General features: G+C 34.2%; 1 protein-coding gene across 1 annotated transcript; it reads right to left on the reverse strand.

The window, feature by feature from the left end:
- Window positions 1-886: 886 nt before the first annotated feature.
- LOC146138212 (pre-mRNA-processing factor 19-like) lies at window positions 887-15,164 on the reverse strand. The gene is made up of 12 exons (XM_083393328.1): window positions 15,041-15,164; window positions 14,700-14,848; window positions 12,389-12,524; window positions 8,301-8,468; window positions 7,721-7,860; window positions 7,109-7,188; window positions 6,825-6,945; window positions 5,478-5,580; window positions 4,995-5,117; window positions 2,315-2,400; window positions 1,958-2,128; window positions 887-1,497 (listed from the first exon to the last, which is right to left on the reverse strand). The coding sequence occupies exons 1-12, from the start codon at window positions 15,057-15,059 to the stop codon at window positions 1,291-1,293; spliced, it is 1,503 nt and encodes a 500-aa protein (XP_083249454.1). The 5' UTR covers window positions 15,060-15,164; the 3' UTR covers window positions 887-1,290.
- Between the last annotated feature and the right edge of the window lie 7,875 nt (window positions 15,165-23,039).

Below are 23,039 nucleotides of genomic sequence, written 5' to 3' on the forward strand. Positions count from 1 at the left end.
TGTATGTTATCAGTGTTATCACGCAAATCCAACCAATCGATAAATAAATATGTTTAAAAGTGCTGGTGGGGTTGGGGCGCCATCACCCGGTTGTAATTGATAATGAGTAGGGCGATTATTTTCGACTTGTCAAAAAAACAAAAATATTTTGTTAAAATTTACACGTTAGGTCAAAATCTTTTAGAAAATTCACAGAAAAAACTAAAAAAAAACTGTGGTTCAGTTTAATATTGTATCAAATTTAACATTTTAACTTTAATATGCAGAATTAATCACGGAGGCCTGGTTTATCGGAGTTGGTCAGTTCGAACTTCCGTATTTGCTTCAGATATTGAACAGGGGACGTGGCGTTGTTTTGCACAATGTGCGCACGTTTTTAAATGCGTTAAAAAAATAAGCGCACTTTTTTCAGAATGTGCGCACATTTTAAAATGCTTTTAAAAATGTGCGCACTTTTTTCAGAATGTGCCACATTTTTAAATGGCTCAATAATGTGCGCACGTCAGAGTGAAGAGTTTTCATTTAAAATGTGTGCACATTCAGAAAAAAGTGCGCACATTTTTAAAGGCATTTTAATGTTGGCATCCCCGTCTCCAGATAGTTGTGTATCTCTGATTTGGACAAATGCAGTGAACAACATTTGCTGTCTTTTTTGGTGGTTAATTGCAAATATTTTCTAGTTTGATAAATATTCCGTCTTAGCAGTTCTTTTTACCTTGTATTTCAACCCCCACAATTTTCTAAAATAACTAACCTTCTGCTTTTCTTTGGCATTTTTATTATTTTTGTTTTATTATTATATGCCAAAAATATCAACTCAGCATTAAAAAAAACGCTAATTCAGTCATTTATACAATGCATTGTTTATAACTTTATATCAATGTATTCCTACCAGGTCAAAATTGTTAATTTATAAGGTCAAAAAACAATCGCCCTAATTATGAGGTAACTACAATTTTAAAAAAACATTTGTAATAGCCGTGTAATTAATTGACAGTTTCTTTTTATTTCAAGTGAAACATTATTGATTAATATGTACAACGAAAACCAGTTGCGAATCTAAGAAAATATTTTCATTTGAAAGAACATACCGAAGTGTCTTTACTCTTTATACATCATAAAAATTGACTTTGTGTGATCACACCAGTGGTCTAGAGATAGATAGTCTGCGATATTTTTGTAGAGGCGACAAAACGCTGACACACTTTACTAGAAAAGATGGTCGCCTTTGATAACATAACGTGACCTACAAATGGTGGAAAAGGCCGCTGGTCAAACGAAGTTAGCCCATCACACGATGCCGTAGAACTTGAGAGAGCGATCCATGCCACAGGAGGCGACAAAGCGCGCGTTGTTTCCGAAGCGCACCCCAGTGGTGAGGGCTGTGTGCTCCGTGAAGGTCTTCAGCTCCTGCCACTGCTTGCACAGGTAGATGCGAAGATCGCTTCCGGCAACTGCCAGGTACGAGCCGGACTGGTCGAATGTGAGAGACTTGACCTGTTATAAAAGTGTTTTTTTGAAGACAACGATTAGGGCGCAATGCTATGATTGGGTAAAGAAAGTAGCAAACATTAAAACGTAAAAAGTCTTTAGTTTCCACCTAAGGGTTATAATTTAACTCGATTGTCAACCAGGGTGGCGCAGCACCCTTGGATGCCATTTCTAATGCTTTTTGTGTTGGATTAGACCGGATAAAAAAAGTTGTTTAAGAGTTGATGTGTGCTGTTCCAGTTCCGATGTTGTGACATTCTAATGAATTACCAACGGTAAAATCTTGTAGGGGTGCCGCAATCTATTTATTATTTTTGAGGGGTGCCGCTAGAAATAAAAGGCTGAGAAACGCTAATTTAACTTATATCGTATAAGCATAAAAGTAAAAAGAGTAGGAAAACGTGTTGACGCTCAAGCAGAGTTAATGGTCAAATAACAATTTCTACAGTAACACAACGCCGCAGACCTCGTATCCCTCGTCCATAGTGATAGTCTTGAAGTTCTTTAGTTTGCGCAAATCCCAAAGCTTGACGGATGAGTCCTCGGCGGCCGTGGCCAAATAGTACCCGTTCTCGGAGAAAGCGATGTCGGTGATGGGACCAGTGTGGCCTGGAAAGTTGGCCACATTCGTACGCTCCTGCAAAACAATATTGCAATTAGGAATTACGCCTGAAACACTAACTAACGACGGTTAAGATCTGCGCACCCTGGTATTTTATAAAATCTTTTCAAAACCTCATATGCAAAATTACACGGAATTTTACAACATTAAACTTAACATTGTGATTAACAACTTATCCTGATCAAAAAACAAGTGACAAACCTTTAAGTCCCAAATCTTGATCTGGTTGTCAACAGTTCCGGTTCCGAAAATTAGACCATCGGGGTGAAATTGGGCACACGTCAGTGCTAGAATAAATTGGCAGTTATTAAATCGTCTAGCAGTATTAGAAATTTCCCACTGTAAGAATATTTCGGATGACTGTAGTATTTTAATTACAAATATGTTAAACCATAAACACAAAAAAATTGGCGGCATTTTGGTGTTACTTTTGAAAATATGCATTATATCTGTTAAATTTAATTGATTTCATTGAATCAAATCGACGTTTTTACTAGGCTGCAAAGAGTCATTTTACAATCTTAACAAATTTAAGCACGAAAGACAGTTCATGCACGGTTGCAAACAGTTAATTGCCTAAATGTATTTGTACAACCGATGAAGTTTGTTCCGCAGTCAGTAAGTCAGTGATTTTGTTTGCTTGAGGTGCGCTTAATTGTTTTTTTTTTGCCTTTGGACTTCTAGGGATTATATCGTCGTCGGACAAATGGAGCGGCGACATCACACTGTGCGCTAGTTTCTACCAGGGCTTTGGAGCAGTCGTAAATGTTAAACGGCTCCGGCTTCAGAGCTCTCTTTTATCATAGGCTAGCTCCAGCTCCGGAGCTTATTGAAACCACTACTCCGGCTCCAGCTCCGGCTTCATTACTTTAAAAACTGAGGTTTAAGGCTGAACGCTTAATTTGCAATATCTAGCGTTTAAAAATATTCACAAACGAAACACCACAATGGTTAGTTAGAAAAGGTGCGCCAAAGAGGCAACAATTCTTAATTTCGTGCCATTTAAATTTCACGTAGAGCTCCGGCTCCGTTAAAAATGTACGGCTCCGGGGCTCCGGCTCCGGCTCCACGCTCCGGCTCACAAGCCCTGGTTTCTACACGGGTTCGGGCACATCTTGAACAGCGCAAAACCAAAAACATAGTTAGCGCAATTATGTGCGTGACCGTAAATATCAAAAAGTTATAGCCTTGGTATTTTTCCTTTACCGTTGCGAAGTTAGGACTTTTATGCCTAATCGCATTTGCAGTATGTTTATTTAATAGCCCACAATTTTGACAGAGTTTGCAAAATACCGCGATCATTGCAGCGTTTTTATACCAAATCAGTCTTTATTTTTAAATGGGTTACGGGATTTTCTTATATTAGAATCAGTTACTGCGTGGCCGTAGGACTCAAATTAAAGCCAATGTTGCGAAGTTAAGACTTTTAAGGTCTGTTTTCAAAAAGGGTGAAATTATAAACCGTAATCAAATTAGCCGTTTGCGAAGGCGCCGCTTCATTAAATCTTTACCCGATAACCATTTTGCACCGAAAATACGTATTCCAGTGAAACATGCGCAAATAAAAAAACATATATTTATCGAATGTGTACAGCCAGGTAGTAAAACTTTTAGGGTGAAAGAAACATTTTATGCAGCAACGTTTTCTGTTCGTAGCCTAAGTCATGCAAATGGTGGTACACGCAAATCGATAAAGAGTCGGTTTTACATGGGCGTACAGCCAAATGGTCTTCTCTTAATCTTAATGAGTCTCGCCAATAAACGATTTTTCTCACAGTACTTTACTGAGTTTTTCATTGACTGACACAGAGAACAATCATTTTTAAATTTTTGGTTATAACACGAGGCTAGTAAATTTGGACATGGTACAACGTTATATGCAATAGTGGTGATAGCATAACATGATGGATTCTTACATTTTGTTTAACTAGAAAATATTTAGGTGAACCTGGCACATAATCGCGCTTATTACAGCGGTAATTAATTAATATCACCGGGACAACGTCAGTAGTCTTTTACGAGTTAAAAAAACTTGTATATATTCTATATAACCTGGGCAAGGCCACGTATTTCGTCTAGCAGTGTTTTGTCCGTGTATGGTTCTAGGTGAGTCCGCGAGCACCCTTAGTTTTCAATTTTTAATACAATACTATCCTGGTTGCGTACATAGTTGAATGCTAGTCACATTAACTTTCACATATCCCAGATGTAACAATCGCGATACACATATTGTTTGCCGACCTTTTCACGTTATGGAGTTTTGCAATCTTTTCCATTATGAAGTAAAATCTTGAGCTTTTTTGACAAATGTGCTTTAGGTTATTCAGATATAGTTTCGTGGGTAATGGATGACTTTGAAGTCAATTCGTATAAAAAATAGTTTGACAAAGTTACATTAATTAGATTAGGCTATTTTAAAATATTTAACAAGTTGAGTAAATAAGAAAAAACAGAACCGGGTTTCGATTTACAACGGTTGAGTTGGTAAAGTAGACCTACAAAAGTAAGCTTTGTCGTCGCCTAAAGAAGAAAAAGTTTGTATAGAAGCAAACCATAAAAAGGTTGAAGAAAACTCTTGTGTAAAGCGACGTGGCTTTGATCCCACCAATTAAATAAATGATTATTGAATTTGTTAATCTCTTTAACGATAACGAATCGATAGCTAAGTTGCTTTTTTAAGCTCCTTTTTTCAGCATTGCAACTGAATACCATGCAGAAAAATGGAAATTGTTGTTAAATTATATAAGCATTGATGGATTTAAAGCTAAATTAAATGCAAGTGTGCATATCAAAAAATAGCCATACTATATCAATTGAAAGACGTTATATATTAAAATGACAACGTCTGAAATGTGTTTATTTCGTTACGAAAGTGTCGTACCACTGCCAATGGCGTCATCAGTTACTTTGCAAAGAGTTCGTCCAGTTCTGATGTCACTGAATGCCCAGTGCTGATCTTCACTGCAGCTGAGCAAGTAGTCTCCAAGTGCGTGCAAACTAATACCTGGAGCAAACGCATCATTTCTTTATCGTGTTAGTATTTCCACGGGAGGTACAAAATGTGAATGTTGGGAATGCGTTGACACTTTCAAGGTAAAACGTTATGTATTTTAAAACCAGCTGTATTTTAAAAACAAAAGACAGTAAACACAATATACATCTACCAGTAAGGTAACCTAGCATATTGTCGTAAATTGTACTCCAAAGTGCTCGTGAATGTACTTAAGTTTGGAGCGTTTTCGGCTCAATCAACTTAAATTAAACATTTTAAATACACTGAAATTTGATCAGGGAATGAAAACATATATGCTACAATTTATAGAATACTGTCATAAATTACACTTATAACACAACAATAACAAACCAGTGACTGATTCTTTGTGTGTTTTGATGATTGTCGCACAATGACCATTCTGCACTGACCAGATTCGGACTGTTGCATCAGGAGAACATGTAAAGGCAATGTCCTGGAAATTATTAAAAATTAGTAATCAAGATATCAGCAACTCTGGTATCGCTGAGCGGCCCTAGCCCTAACGGACTTAAGGCTAAGCATAAAACTTCTGAAGTGCGTAAAACATTAGGGTTAAAAAATTAATAACACATTATCATTTAAACCAGAAAGGCAACCTGCATGGCGCATAGTCCTGTGGCTGTGGGTCGCATAAATTGTGCAACATTTGGCGAAGGCCAAAACTTATACACAAAACCAGTTCGTTTTTGTGCCCGAAGAAGAATGCATGGGCATCCCACCCAAGATTGAGACCAGGACTGCGGATTAGGTTTGAAACAAACAGAGTCTGGCTCCGGCTCAAGCCAAATAAACTGACTCTGTACAGCAGGGGTTCTTCAACTTTTTTTATCGCAGACCCCTAAAAATTTTTTTTGGCCTTGCGTGGACCACGGTAGGGAAAAAAATAAAAAATTACGTCATAAATTGACGTCACAATACAAATAAACTTCATAAATCTGCTGATTTCGGTCCAAAAATGTGAAAGTGTGAAATGGAGTCTAAATACATTTAGTGCAAATCCGTTTTATTTTTAACTAAATTGTTTTCTTTGAAAAAATGGTAACTTCTTAAATACACACTAATATTTCAATTAGGCCTTCATGGACCCCTTAAAACTAGTTCACTGACCCCCAAGGGGTCCATGGACCCCAGTTTAAGAACCCCTGCTGTACAGTCTCGAGCTAGGTTTTAAATCCACAGTCTGAATTTAAACAATTTGCAACATTTTTTCTAGTCTTATAAAAAAAAATAATTATTTGGGTAAATCATTCTTCCTAATAAGATGCACAACAATTTTACTAATGACCTAGGAAAGCTTCGATAACTTTACAGCAACACAAAAGTTTTAGTTTTTTTAGACATGGGTTGTATTGACTATAGATACACCCAACATCCAATTAAAGTTGTAGTTACACATAAAGAGAAAATATTCATGCGAAGTGTAACGATTGGCATCTTGACAATTCTTTGATTTTAGTCATTTACCTTTTGTAATATCGTCCATGACATTAATACTGCAAATTGCAAATCAAATAAAAACATCGTATTTGGCAAACAGAAGTTTACTAATATATTTACTAATAAATATTTTTTTAATATTTTGTAATTGGGTTCTTCTGTGCCAATATTAAATTTGTTATTAAAGAACGACAACCAGTGTTAGCATGCTAAATCAACAATGAATAAATAAAATTTCACCTCAGTCGGATGATAAATGACGCTTGTGACTTTCTTGGTATGGCCCTTGAGTGTGCTGATGACCTGCTCGCTCTCCTTATCAAACACTACAGCAGTCTTGTCAGCTCCTCCCGTGATAACCCTAAAGCAAATCCACCCAGTTGAACGATTCAAAGTCCAATCATGGTTGTGTCCAAATTTAAACATTAAAAACATGAAACTTAAATATAGGCATATAACAGATATCAAAAACCTTATTTTCTACAATTTATTTTGAGCGTGAGAGGAGAAAATAAAACTTTAACCTGTTAGTGTCCGACATACAGAGATCAACACACAATATTCCCGGAATGGAAGCAGAGTGTAAGCCAGGATGTGTTGCAACCTTCATGTAAATTTGATCAGGTTAGTAGAATATTTTGTAACATGACATCTGTTTTAGGTTTTAGTAAAGAGAGCAAAACAATTAACAACTTGTACAGAAATGTGCAGTACAAATTGTTATTAGTCTGAACCCAGTTGCTAGGATTTTTAGTACGAAAATATGATACAATTTTTCCTGTACAACAAACAACTTACCCATTTAAAAAAAAGGGATTTTAGCATTACGATTTTAGCATTAGTTAATATGCAAAACCAATTGTTTAATACCTAATTAAGGTATATATAATAAAACACTAATTGGATTTTATCTTCAATTAACTCATGTTTTGAACATTTCCCATGGTATCGGGTATCAATTAACAAAATTGTAAAAAATCAGATATCGTATCGGTCCAAAAAAGTTATATCGGTTGATCTCTGTTGATAAGAAATAAATCTCAGGACAATATGATGATTTAGGTTAACAAAAAAACAGCAACATAAAAACAATTTTGCAACTAGATAGGTAAATTCATAAAATTCACAGAACTCACAGGTCTGTAGCTTCTGATATCATCAGCTGCAACAAGTTCTTCTGGCATTTTCTTCCCTCGCTTTTTGCGTTCAGTTGTAAGTACGCTCGCTTTATCTTGTAACTTTTGAATTACATCTTCAGTCAGGCCAATAGGCTCACCTTAAAAAAATATAAAGTTACTCTATTTGATCTAAAATGCACAATTAGCTGATTGTTATAGCCAAAGATACACAAGACAAGGTAACTTTAAAACTGTTTATACAATTACAAAAAAAAACACCTATGTGCCATTTTCAATATATGCTTTTGTTTAAAACTCATAAAAAACAAAGATTATTTCAGTAGAAAAGAGTGATGATAAAAGATTCATTCAATGACGTTTATCTCAACCTCATTTTACCGCACTGAAGATGGCATAAGCACTTGCCAAATCATATGCAAATAATAAATGAATCTTTTATCATTTATTTTGGCCACTCTTTTTCTACTGAAGATTATGAACTGATCCGTGTTTAGTGTTCCTAAACAAACATTAATTGAAAACATCTAACAAAAAAACAACCAGATGCTTTAATCTTGATAATAAATAAACACAATACCATCATCCTGCTCCTTGTCCACTTGCATTTGTTGTACAGGTTGCACAGGTTGGATAATTCCAGATGGTTTGAGTGTTGCCAAAGCCTCTCTGGCTGCTGTTGCCTCTTTGGTGAGTCTAGCAATTACACGGCAAGCAGCATCATGTTGATAAAGTGCATGAGATAACTCTACAAAAATTCAGAAAAGGTTAATTTTGTGTCAATATATAAAATTGTTTTTAACCCTCATAAGTTTGGTTTACTTGATGTATTACTTCAGTACAACATTTATTTGTCAAACTACAAGTAAAACTATTGAGTAAAAAACAAGCATAAAAATTTAAAAAGAGACTAGTGGATATGGTTTATTGACACATGTTTAAGGTAGAATATACCTAGATATGGAAAATATTACGTTGGGATTTAGAATATATTTTTGTAAACTTAATAAAATATATTTTTTATGAAATTAAATTAATAACAGGAAGTTGCTAGAAAATTTACTTTTCAGACCATTTTAAAGGGTGCCATACAATCTAAAAATATGTTGAAATTTTATAAACTATAATGTAAAATGGTTGTAAAGCCCTATATTTTTAAGTCCTATAAATAGTTGTTAACTGCAACAGTAATTATGCTAACTTGCCATGATGCCTAATTGCTTATATAACATATCAAAAGCAACCTTCAGCATTTTTATTTAACTTTATACTACACTTTCAAGGCGCATACAAGATACATATTTTTAGCATCAAATTGCTTGCTTTTTGTACTTTGAAGGATGAGAAAAATTATGTTATCTGGAAAATGGAAACTCAAAACAATATAAATTGAAACTCAGACAATACAGTTGTGTTTCACATCACATGACATAATTTTTTTGTTGATTAGGGTCGTTTTGCAGTGATATATGTGTTGCCTAAAAATAACACTGGTCAACAAATTTTCCCCCTTTTTTTTCTAAACAAGATTGTAAGTATTTCATCTTAGACATATTTTGTGCGCTGATTGCGAATATACCTTTAGTTTTTCTCTAGCACGTCACATTTTAAAAATATTGCAAATTAAATTTTTTCGAAAAAACGCATTGAAAACAATGCACAGCTGTGATACATGGCCCTGTAAAACACCTGGCATAAAATTTTTTTATTAACATAACTCAAGTCATCACCATAGAACAGTGGTTCTCAATCTTTTTGTTCTCGCGACCCCTTTTAAGTTTCGATAAATTGCGCGACCACCTAATTATAGTGTGATACATAAACCTGAGTAAATAAAAACACATTTTAAAATTGGCAAACTTCAAATAGAGAAAAAAATCTAGACTAGGATTGTATTAAGATTTGGCTAAAATGCGCTATGCATATAACAAGTTAAAGTTACGGTTTGAGCCAGGGTTGCCAGATGCTTGGTTTAGGGTTAGGACATTGTTGGTGTGAAATTCAGACATTTTAGGTCAAATAATATTTAGCATGTACCTAGTGCGAGAATAAAGGGAATCAATAGAGGTAAATGTTTCTTTCCAAATTTTTCATAAATTTACAAAACGGTTAGTTGTTAACAGCAGTGCAATAATAAAGCTTTCTGTAAATTCTATTTCCTTTTGCCAAAACTGCAACACCAAAATATTATTCTCGGAATTCTGTGGATGTTGTAGAAAAGGCTATGTAAAAAGGTATAATACCGATGAAAAGTAGAAATAATTTGCCTGTAACCTATTGCAGACCTAGCACGAATTTTATTGTAAGTTGGCCTAAATTTCAACTTGAAACTAGAGCGCCCTATACCACACCTGACAGTTTTGTGCTGCACAGGAATTATTGTAGAAATATGTACAAAAATCGCGCGAATCGCGAAAATTTTTTGTCCTTACGTTGGTAAAGTTGGTATAAACCATTTTGAAGGCCTCGTGAGCCCATGGTTTTACTTCATCCAATGTTCCAAATAAATTCGGCAAAATTGGGACAGATAGCTTACTGTCCTAGGGATTAGCAAACCGTCGGACACAGCAGTTAAAATTAGAACAATTTATCGTTTTTGGTTCAAAATTTAGGCCTTCTGGCAATCCTGGTTTGAGCGTCCATTCATTTTTATTAGACATCTTTTGAGTGAAAATAGGCTGGATTCATTAATTAAAAAGTGTAATTGTGACGTATAACGCGACAAGTTCACTGCAGCAAAGGCCACACAAAGACAAACGTTAGACTGGCGGTTGCCTTTGCTCCTTCTATATTGCTAAACTTTTAGTTCATATTGCCTAATTCTTATGATTTTTTTTTTAAATTCTACATGGCGACCCCCAGGTTGAGAACCACTGCCATAGAACTTCTATGATGGAATTTTCCCCCTTTTGAAATCCTTGGTGATGGGGTTTTATTGCTTAAAATGTCGATTTTGTTCGTCACTAACTAAACCTAGGTTTTCTGGAAAAAATTCCAGGTGTGCAAAAATTCACTTTGAGGGACATAAATAACCCATCTATGTGCTAAGCTAAGCAGATTATCAACACCGAACGAAAAGGAATGCAATTTGAATTTTTTTAAAAGTTAGCACACAGTCACCAAATGCCAGCCAAGTGCGTAATTCCACATTTTTACAATGTGCATCCTTTGATATTTTACTAATATTATGTTCCATCAAGATTCCTTTCATTTTGCTTAGTTCAGTAGCAAAAACTTTTTGTTGAGAAATACTAAATATAGAGCTCCACTTTTCTATCCCTCAAGCAAGAAAATTTTCTTAAAGGGTAACGTTTGTGAAATCAGCCACTTACTGTTTTCTTATAGGCTTATAGTCTTTTAGTAATGCAGTTGTTAGCACAACTGTTGTAGCAAGAAGGACCATCTATTGTAGGTTTTCTGAGTTTTATTTTCGTTATGTCTTAATACTACATCAAACTCAAGCAACAGCAAAATAATTTAGCAAAGCTAGCAATTCAATAGAAGATTCTATTTAAATAAGATATACTGACGATGCCTTAGTTGGCGAAATATATATATATCTTTTAATATCTGGTTAATGTGTCTGACCGAATTGCTAGCTTTGCTAGATTATTTTGCTGTTACTGATCAGGAATTAAGGTCGACATTTATCTTGCAAGGGTCAAGGTGATTTCTATTATTCACATATTCAGTGCAACATCAATCTCAAGCAAGTGGTTTTATTTTAATCCTAATACAAGCAGAAGCAGTTCTGACTTTTCTTTTGAAAAAAAAAACATGCATCTACAGTAAGGCTGTTTAAATCTGTCTGGAAAACAGAATTGATTTTGAACTTTCGTTTTGTTCTTATTAACTCCATTTAATCTTCCACTTTATCAGTGAGAATTCATGACTTTCATTAGAAGGAAGTGAAACTCGCATTGGGGCATTATGTGGTATAGGTCTCCTTGCTTAATCTAACAGCTTAAGTACAATTGTCCATCTTAGTGATATTTGAAGTGATTCATTGCTTGTCATTGGTCAATAAAATTTGAAAAGTATATGTAACAACATTATATACTGATTAAAATATGGCATTACCGAACATTTAATCATTTGGATTTTTTCTGCTGCAGTGCAAGAAGTTGTTTAAACAACATGTGTACTCATCTCGGATGCTGTTTTTACATCTGGAAATTAACTACTTTATTACAAAAATCGTTGATAAAAGTTTTTTTCTATGTCGTTCTTTTAGAGATATCAGGGAAAAGATCAGATAAAATGGTGTGTGCGTAACATTATACATTTGGAATATGTCACAGTGCACAATTTGGCTATATTAGTAATACAGCAATACATTGAAAAAATTAAAATAGGAATATTTCAAAATGTGCTAGAAAAAAAAATGAGGGCATTTTTAGAATCAGTGCCGAAAATGCATTAAGAAACCATCTATCAAATCTCTGTTTAAAATTTGCTGTTGACCAGTGTATAATCGTTTGCCTTTATATTAATATATCAGTGGTTTACAACCCATATAGTACCTTGCATTGTAATGGGATTTTTTTCCCAGTAATTTGAAAGCTACTCACTATTAAGGCCAGATAAATTTCTGAAATAATTGAATAATATTGTCACTCTGCCAACAACACTCAAGTAGTATTGTTAAAAAACGAACATTAACCCCACCTTGTCTAGTGGTGTGAAGCTGCTGCCGTAGAGTATAAGTTGTTAAAACACAAGCATCCCATTCATCCTGAAGTGATTTTAAAATTGCTGGAATGCTGGTGGCTGATGGTGGCTTGGGTTTAACAATCGGATTAGCCTTTAAACAACAAATATTTGTTGGTTTAATAAATGGAAATTACAATATAAAACAAATCATCAAACAATGCTAAGGTTTAAGGAAACACTTAGAACACGGTGCTGAGAAACAGTGTAATTGGAAATAGAAAAAAAAATACTCTTAATGATTGTACAAAATATTGTATAATATAGTCAAGCGGGGTGAAAAACTTTTTTTTAGCTAACTTGTCTGCCTTTTGTTTTTTTCGCAACAGAAGTGTAATTTTTCATTCTTATTGAGCTTATGGGTCTACCTTCCCAATCACATAAAGGATTTTTAATTGTAGTATAAAATAAAAAAATATTTTACAAAATCTGTTTTTTTTTTACCCTGATGAAAGGGCAAAAGAAAAACGATGCCGGGGTAAAAAAAAACAAGTGTACATTAAGACCATTTATAATAATTTATAGAAGCAGGTTTGACTTTATTTGAAGTAAATAGACTAAAAATGCTCTTTCAAAGCCACAACAACACACAAATTTCATGAATACCTTTAATGGAAAGAGAATTTTGAATTTTTATGATTACATTATGGTACCCCAAATTTGCACCTGTTTAAAATATTTCTAGCAACTAATTTCTCCCTGGTAAATTAAAACTATGCCTTTCAACAGTTAGCACTGGTCATCAGTGGTATTTATAGGTCCCAAAAAAAGTAAATTACCTCTATAACATTTGTGAGCCAGTCCGAGGACAACCTGGAATTGTTAGCTTTTTCTTATTTTTTATGAAGAAAATTGCTAAGTTGCCTTTATTTCATCTTCATCATTACAAAAACATTCATATCTTTTCCCTATGTTATGGGACAAGTCTAAAATAATTGCTCAAGTCTACCTCTGTGATCTGCACTTGTTTAGGTTCTGAGCCACCCACTTGTTATGTTTACTAAAAACAAATTTTCTACTTTTTCTACTAATGTAAATTTATAGAAGTTTAACATCTCAAGCTAATTACTTTCCTTAAGGCAACTTTTGATCTATTAACCTGAAGAGAATAACCCTAGAAGTTTCAATTTAATCTATTTTGCCGTTTGAGTAATAATACCTTCATGTGGTATTGATTTGGATCGCGATACACTTTGTTGAAAATATCGGGTATTAGTATCAGAATAAAATTTCAAGTCCCTATTCATGACTGATTAATTTCTTCAAATGTTTCACTTTCTTTTGGCACTAATGTTACCTGGTATTCATTCATTTTGGTGTATAGCTTTAAATTTTCTGAATAAAACTAAAAAGTACACCGAAAGCCATCACAGACTCACCGAATCTGTTGATCTATGATGCAAGCAGAGCAGACTAGAAAAACAGGCTACGTAAGCCGTAGTCATTGGTTATAAGCAGTTTCGAAGGACTAGATCTCAGTTATTAACACACATATGTGTGAATGTTTCATTAAATAAAACTAAAAAGTTTGATTATTTTACCCAAAGTACATGCTTGTTAGTTGTCTACCTTAGTGTTTTTAGCTCACGGTCTACAAATAAACCTCATTATGTAGCTTTGGTGTTGGTACATATTGGCTAGGCATATTTAGTTTACTTTTTAAACCTAAAAATTACAAAATAGAATTATGGGGTAAAAAAAAATTACATTGGGGTAATAAAAAACACTGTTTTTTTACGCCGTTCCCATAGAATCAATCGGGGTAAAAAAAAATATATCTAAAAACTAAAACAGCTAGGAAAGTAAGGTATTTTTTGTTTAATAGATCAATGTTATGACACAACACAGAATAAAGGCCATTACCATAAACTTGGTTGTATAGGAATTACACAAGGTCTTACAAACCTTTTTAAGATACGAATTTAACAACTGTTGAACTAAACTAGCATAACTTTACTCAGAGGAAAAAAAATTAAAATGGTTGAGGGCTTATTGGTTAGGCCAAGAATGTATTTTTTACCTGAAAAAGAAATTAAAAAGACATTATATATACTTTAGGTGTAATGACATTGTTTTTTTTTACCTCAACTTTGACAAATTTTTTTTTACCCCAAGTGAACATATTCATAATAAGTTAAGACAATCTAAGTCATGCCTCAAATAACTGAAAAAAAATCTCAAAATATGCATTACTAAAAATGATGCACTTCATTAACATTTAAAATATAATAACTACGTACACAAACAAAAATAAAGCAACATGAGTTACCTTTATGTCGACGATTTGTTCAGGTGCCAGTGGCTCACCATTTGTTGGGTCGCTACCGTTCTCATTTATATATTTTTCAAGCAACCTTCTCTCGAACACACACCCAGATACAGGTGAAATACAGGGGACCTCTGGGACCTCACCAGAAACTAAAAAGAATATATTTTAAGGAAACTGAATTTTTAAGGATGTGTAATTCTATACATTACACTTTTACACCTAGTAATTAGGATTATTTTACATACAATCATACAATAAACAATTTATGGTGGCATAAAGGAGAACCCTGACAGCTAACTGGTAAAGTGCACCTTATTGACTAATTGAACTTGTTAACTTACTTGAACAAACAAGTGACATTTTGTCACAGAAGTATAATTCCTTTGGTAAATGGTTGTCCACCAGCTGTAGATTATGTATTCAAACAGATTTATCGTACAAAACAAAAACACCAGAAATGATTCTAAAAAAAGTAACGTTTATAAAATATCAGACCTACTTGGTGACCGTTTTTCACAAATATTGCTTAAATTGCATATGACTTGCGGTTGTACAAATACAGCAGATAGAACAAACACATTGCCAAATAAGTGGTCTGCCTAGGTAGATATAGCATTTTGTTTGAGGGGGCATGGGAATTTTTGAAATTATGTCACAAAGTTAGGCCATAATGTCATAAAAAGAATCCTTCGGAAAGCTTCTTTTGGCCATATTCTTTAAAGTGATTCAAACCATGTTTTATTTCGTTTAATCAACAAAACTTTTAATTCAGAACAAGGCGATTTTGGTTTTCTTGTAAAAAGTATGGGGCAATAAGACATCTTAACTTGGGTATCATGCTAAAAAGTCACATAAAAATAAATGTGTTGACAGATAAGCAATCAGATTCATTCAGTTTTCTTTGTTGAAGTGGACAATAATTGACTTTTACTATTTTACATTGACCTTGCTCGTGCAAAGCAGCTCTAACTGTTTAAATAATATAAGTTATGTGAAGTGACTCTGTTTAGACTTCCCGAAGTTAAGGACAGGTAATTTTAGTGGCCTACTCATTTGGAGTCATACAGGTCCGTCTGGAAAGTAAAGAATATATTGATGAGATCTCGGTGGAGCACGGCCAAAAAAAATGGGGTGACCGGGTGCAACTAAGGTCAAAAGCGCACCCGCCATTATAACATATCGGAATACCGGATGCATATTCATTTACTTAGGGGTGCAGGTTTCAGGTCTAGTCTGTTAAAAAAATCGCCGGTGTACTTTCCATAATGGTATATACAAGGAGCATGTAAGGGACTTAGTCAGCCATCTGTCTTCCCCATACATTCCAAAGTCCTAATTAACTGCTTAACTGTTACATACATGTTAGCTCTCAAGCATAGTTTAATAGCATTATAAAAGTTACAAATGACCGTACATGCTGGGCAATGACTTTAAATTTCACTTTTTTATAAATTATTAGCTAATTTCTTCATTTCATATACGGAAAAATCAATGTTTATCGTGCTGTAAAATTTGAAATTTGATTACTGGTTGCTGAGCAAATAGCCTATTTCATTATCTTTGACTACGGAAGGCAACCTTTCCTGATGTTCAAATAAAAAATATAATTTTACAATCTTAACAATGTTCCACAGCATGTTTGCTGTGGCCCTGTGCCAAAAATCTAGTAATTTGTACCTATGGCGTTATTGTTTATTTAAGTATATTTTAGTATGTGTGCTGTAGCAGTAAGAAGTTTGTTCCGCAAGTGAAAAAAAAGTTGCAGGGCACAAACTGAAAACACAATTGAACAGTGCTCCGCAACCTTTTTTACTTGCTGCACACAAACAGATTAAAAATAATTTGTTCTAAATAGTCTGGTCCGTTAAAGTACTGAAAATTGAGTTATTTTAAAATAGCTGACTAGAGAATAGAGGGCTTTACTATAGTGTTCGAAAAATGAAACCTGAAATTGGCACTTTGTACTTTTTAGCTTAATTTATTTTTTAAAACAGCTGCCCCAACCAAATTATCCAATCACAAATTGCCAATTTACAAAGATATTTTTGGGTTTCGAGCATATGGTTAAACCCTTTCCACTTTAGTGAGAAGTTTTAAAACAGCTGTTGGCAGTTAAAAAAAATATTTGATTTCCAGGGATAGAAAGTATCAAAGGATTTTAAAAAGTTGTAAATTTCATAAATCACACCTGGAATATTGCAAGAAATTAAAAAAACTTGCTTTGATCAGATTTACATATTCGGAGTAATTCGACTGATTGATAAAAAGTCGCGGCACACTCACTGGTCTGGAATTCTACCACAAAGTAACAAAGCGAGTTGTTAAAAGTAAAACTACGACGACGAAAAAATATGGGAGATTAACTATAATAATAATAATAATTTTGGCCAAACAATTAGTTGTGTGGTAGGGGCGCTCATCTAGAATCCTACCACAACGAACATTATTTGGGTTAGGGTGCCGGTTAGCGTTTGGGTTTGGGTGAGTCCAGTAATAGTGTTAAACAATATTTCTTGACCTACCCACACCCAAACACTAACCGACACCCTAACCCACATATTATGCATTGCTTAATAATCATTTCAACGTTGTGGTAGGATTCTAGACCAGCGCCGTGGTAGGATTATAGACCAGCGCCGTCAATGTCTTTCTGCTAATAATAATATTACCACAGTTAATGAAAGCCACACAAACCACATGCAAAGTATGAGAATTGTTTGACGATATAAGCATTAAACAATAGTTGCCATATTTTTCTGACAGTAATCATCTAGATTTACCAAAAAAATAATCTAAAAACATCTAGATTTTTATGGAGAAATCCAAAAAATAATCTAAAAATGATTTTTGAACATATTCAATACTTTTGGACAAAAAATCAACATTAAAAGCTTAATGCCGTATAAAGTTCCGGCGCTCTTTCACTATTGTATGTGAAAAGTTATGCAAAAAAAAATAATAATAATACCGCATACCACAACGCATATTGTTTGGGTTAGGGTGCGGGTTAGCGTTTGGGTGAGTCAAGCAATATTATATTTATTATTAATAATAACACGATCCACCCTTAACCAAACGCTAACCCGCACCCTAAACCAAAAAATATGCGTTGTGGTATGCGGCATTTAAAGAAAGTTTTTTTTTTATTAATTTTTACGTACAATAGTGAAAGAGCGCCAAAGTTCCATAAAGGGAGTTGCTTGATGCTTTAGATTTAAGGTTTCTGCTTTATAAAACATTTTACTGAACATGACGAGTTACTGAAATTTCGAATTTATATCTCATCATTTTTTTTGCAATTTGCAAAAAAAAAACTTTTGAAATTACTAAAATATTTATCGTCAATAGCGAATCTGTCACTAATTTAGCTTATACAATATTTTTTTATAATAATCTAAAAAAACATCTAACATCTAGATTGTATAATCCTACGATTCAAACCAAAACATCTAAATCTAGATTAAAATAATCTAGAATGGCAACTATGCATTAAGCAATAAGCCAGTTTTAAGTTTTTAACATGTGTAAAAATATAAAAGCAAAACGTCAAATAAGTAGGGCAAATAAGAATTGTTCATACCTAATCAAATCTATCTATTTCTAGCGAGTTAAAAGAAAGAAGGCATTTTTAATGATTATACACATTTTTTATCCGTTTAAATATGAACCCTAACTTGAAGTGGAGATTATAATTACAAAATGAACTAGAGCCAATTAACATGCTAGGTTGTTCACGCCTCCTTTTAATATACACGTAAATAATATATCTTCAGAACCGCCAAACAGTCACGGATGAGTTATTTTCAAACAAAATTTCAACCCAAAGCCTGCCCTATCATCTTGGTAGGGGTGGGCAATTATTTTACACCGCGGGCCGCATGAGAAACTTTAAATGTTGCTCGAACTTGTTATAATGTTTAGAGTTGTAAGAAAATGTCCAATTTGTGTCAAATGAAAAGGTCAGAAGACGTCGTGCGAAGCGAGAAAAAATTGCGACTACCGGTAAATTTGTTTTAAAATGAAAAATTTAATTTAGATTTAGAGGGGAACGTGACGCATTGAGCACAGATAAAAGGGTACATTGCTGGATATATTGGCGTTTATCAAGTTGTGGGGCGCTTTCAAAAATCTTACAATGTTTTTTTTTTTTGCTTTTTATGGCCTTAAGTTACCGATGTGTTACTTGTTGGAGTACAACGGCCATATTGCATAGGCGATATAAATAGGGAGAAACACACAACATGAAATTACCTAAATTAGGTTTACAAAATGTGAATCGGTATGTTTCAGAGTTTGGAAAACGGTCGGTATTTTATTCATATTTTAAAGTTGGAATAGTTTCGACTAAAGCGCAAAAAATATATAAATATTAGGCAATGTAAAACTTTCGTTGGAGAAAGTGCCACAGTGTATATGACGCTATTTATTTGTAAAGATGCCAAAAAAGTCGCGCGAAGAGATTCGCACGAAGCGCGAAAAAAAATTCGTTTTAGTATTTAAAACAGGATAAAATCGAATTTGGCGGGGCCATGACTAGATCTGTCCCTGAAAACAAAAATTCACGATACAACCAAACATGTAAAATCTAGCCTCTGTTTTCGCTTAATAGGTTATAGCCGATGGATGTATTTTTAGGTACCTATTTAAGAAAATAAGCCGCGGGCCGCATTAAATTACTTGGCGGGCCGTGGATCGCAGGTATTATTATAATTATAATCTCTTAATTTGGGTGGATGCGGAAAAACAACAAATATATTATACTCTCGTAAAATTAGGCTATATTTTTCTAATTTGAATTCTCTAACTTAATATATCCTTGTTATCAGGGCTGCGGAGTCGGTAAAAATAAGTCAAATTCGACTTCCGAGTTACCCATAACTTTCGAAATTTTGTACTGCGCATGCGACGTCGGGCTTACATGATCTTACTCGAGTTCCTAATCCCGAGTCCCATTCCAGCAAAACAAACCGACTTCGTCGAGTCCCGAGTGCGACTCCGCAGACCTGCTTTCTATTAAACAAATCTGGTTCACCCCAAAAAATGTGGTTGAAAATGTAAGTGTAACAATAAAAATAACAATTTTTAACTGTAGGCCTACGTCTAAGTAAGGGTATAATTTGTTTACAGATTGCCAAGAGTAGCATCGGTCAATCAGTCCGGGATCTTAAAGTTATTACTAGGGCGAATACTTTTTGACCTTAAAAATGACAAATTTTGACCTAAAAATATATTTTGGTAAAAAAATTTTGACCTATTAGAAATACATTGATTTAAACAACATATTGTTGTTTAAAGTAATGCATTAGTGTTTTGGCGTCTTAACCACATATTTTAGATGTTTTACTGACCTAACATCTAACACAAATCAGATATTTTTTCGAGTTTGTTCTAAACCAGAGGTCGGCAAACTTTTTCCAGTCGCGGGCCAAAACCAACCTCAGAAACGTCTCTGTGGGCCGCACAAAATGTTAACTAAGAATTGTGTTATTAAAATGTTATAACAAGTTCTGTGAATCAGGCGGACCTCGGATCTATTTTGCACTTAAAAACGTGTTTAATTTCATTTAGGGAGGCAAGTGTTGGCGCAAAGCGCGAAAAAAACAAACATTTTTTTGGTTGAAAATTTGAGTCCACACATCGTCATCCATACTACTAATATAAAGTGTAATAGAACTACTTGGAGAAAACGCGATAACTTTAATAGTTAATTTATTTCTGTGTTTAAAAGATCTGATTCACCGAAAAAAATGTGGTTGAAAATGTAAGTGCAATAAAAATTATAGTTTTTAACTGTAAGCCTACGTCTAAGTAAGGGTATAATTTGTTTACAGATTGCCAAAATAAAGTTTTTAGTGGTGGAGCTGGCAGAGGGATGTAAATACTTAAGGAGCATATTTTGAATTTTATGCAGTATACCGTAGCTTATGAGATAGGCATTTTCTTTTCCGGCGTATAGTCGGGGGTATGCCAGACACGGCGGCAGACGTTTACCCGCCAAAACTGACTGGATTTTAAAGATGTGTTTTAGAAAATTTAAAAATTTTTAGGACCAGGCGCGAATCTAGGATTTTGTTAGGTGGGCATAAATGTTTTTTCCGAGATGCCACAAAGTTACTTCATAACGGAAGGTTCCAAAGTAAAGTTATTGAAACGTGACGTCATAAGGAAGTAACCTTACGAAGACCACACAATTGTTTATTTTGTTAAAAGTTTTAGGTTGTACACGGATCTGTAATGTAGCTTGATAATAAATTGCCAAGCCAAAAAGGTCGAGTAGATCGACATCAACTTGATTAAGACGTTTTAATGCGAGCTTGTATCATCTTCAGTTAATGGTTATAGATGTAAGTGTTACTTTCAATACAAAAGCTACATTTGTGTTATCCAGCAAAAAATGCCCATACCGGTAGTGATTCCAAAGCTTTCATATTAGGGTTTACAATGAGATGCATATGGTTCTTTGAGCTAAATTTAATATATCAAAATGGGCTAAGACCAGGGCTGCGGAGTTGGTTAAAAATAACTTGGGTCCAACTCGGGCCAAAAGAAACCCGAGTCTGATTCCCGAGTCCTTCTTCGGGCAAATGTGCGGTTTCGTCAAGAGTCCGACTACGACACTGTACAGCATTTATTTCACCCACTCACCATACATGGTTGGAAAATATCCATAATATGCTATTCCGCCTTTACACTCTACAGTTGGCAAAAAATTAGTTTTAAATTGGTACTGCGCTGATAGTTTTACGTGGTCTTGCGTCCCGAGTCCGACCCTAGCAAATTAAATCGACTCCGTCGAGTCCTGAGTCCCGAGTCCCGAGTCCCGAGTCCCGAGTCCGAGTCCGAGTCCGACTCCGCAGCCCAGGTTAAGACACGCTGGAAACATATGATTTGGAAAAAAACTCTCGAAATAAAAAATTCATATGAAAGTTTAGAACACCGTGTTGGTTCAAGAATAAAATATTCCTTTATTGCTACAACCTACGCTAAATCAACATGTACATGTTAATAATATTGTTTTTATGAATTTTGTTTCAATTTTGATAATTTGGTAAATAAACAGAATGTGCTTAACGTTAGAAGCAAGTCAACCAAGAGCAAGTCCAAACTTAACCCAGAGTAGCATCGGTCAACCAGTCAGGGATCTTAAAGTTATTACTAGGGCGAATACTTTTTGACCTTAAAAATGACAAATTTTGACCTAAAAATATATTTTATTGAAAAAATTTTGACCTATTAGAAATACATTGATTTAAACAACATATTGTTGTTTAAAGTACGCTGGTTATTTTAGAAAAAAGGTTGTGTAAACAATTTAAAAACAAAATAAAAATAATTTCAAAAAATTAAAAAAACATCTAATTATCGAAATAGGAAATGGGATAATTGCAAATCATAAGCGAAAAAGACAGCAAATACTGTTCAATACATTTGTTCAAATCAGAGATAAACAACCATAATGCAAAAACGAAGTTCTAGCTGATCCTAATGCGAAGAACTAGGCCTGGGGGTTAATTCAGCAAAAATGCTCTAATGAAGACATAATACAGTTGAAATGTCGTTACATACAATTAAAGACAAAATTTTCTTGATACAATTTTAACTGAACGATAGTTTCAAAAAGCTGACTAGAGTTTTTTTTTTATTTTGTAAACGATTTTTATGTGCATTTTTAATCGATTTTGACATGAAATAATTTTGACAAATTTTGACCTAACGTTTAAATTTGACAAAGTTTTGACTTTTTTGACATGCCAAAAAAAATTACCCTAGTTATTACTATTCGACACGAATGATATAAATCGTCCACTTACAGTTAGATTCTGGATTAACACATTTCAATAAAGTAATTTCCTATACAAATTTACTTTGTATTATTACTTTTCGAAAATCAGCGTGATATGGTAAATTTAAATTTATCTTCCGCAAGGTGTCGCTAATAAGCCTTATTTTCGTTCACCCTGCTATTCGAGCATACATCTTAACATGGTACCTCATACATTTTAACATGGTACCTTATGGGGGGCTAGGGGGGGGGGCAAAAGTGCCCTTTTCATGAAAAATGATATATTGCTTTCACAACGTTAAATATTATGCGACGGAAATCATAAAAAAAAAATTCGTAAAATAATATGGTTGACATTTGTTAAAACATTTTTGGTACCATTTAAGCCAATCTTGGGGGCGTGGCCGCAAAAATTTTTCCGAGGGAGTACCCCCGGTCCCCCCAATTGAGTCAGGCAAAAACCTTCTTGCATTGAATGGCGCCGCTTTTACATGTTTTCTATGCAAAGCTGTATAAATAATGGCCCTAACGACTTGTTTCCGAGATTATTTTGGAAG

The sequence above is a fragment of the Ascidiella aspersa genome, chromosome 7 (genome assembly GCF_963924565.1).
Source record: "Ascidiella aspersa chromosome 7, kaAscAspe10.2, whole genome shotgun sequence".
Classification (NCBI taxonomy): Eukaryota; Metazoa; Chordata; class Ascidiacea; order Phlebobranchia; family Ascidiidae; genus Ascidiella; species Ascidiella aspersa.

Bases quoted from the DNA above. Each gene is read 5' to 3' on its own strand.
- LOC146138212 (XM_083393328.1), bottom strand. The intron at 6,946-7,108 runs GTTAAAGTTTTA...GATTTGCTTTAG, and splicing joins TGTATGTCGGACACTAACAG to GGTTATCACGGGAGGAGCTG. The intron at 5,581-6,824 runs GTGAAATTTTAT...AATAATTTCCAG, and splicing joins TCATTTATCATCCGACTGAG to GACATTGCCTTTACATGTTC.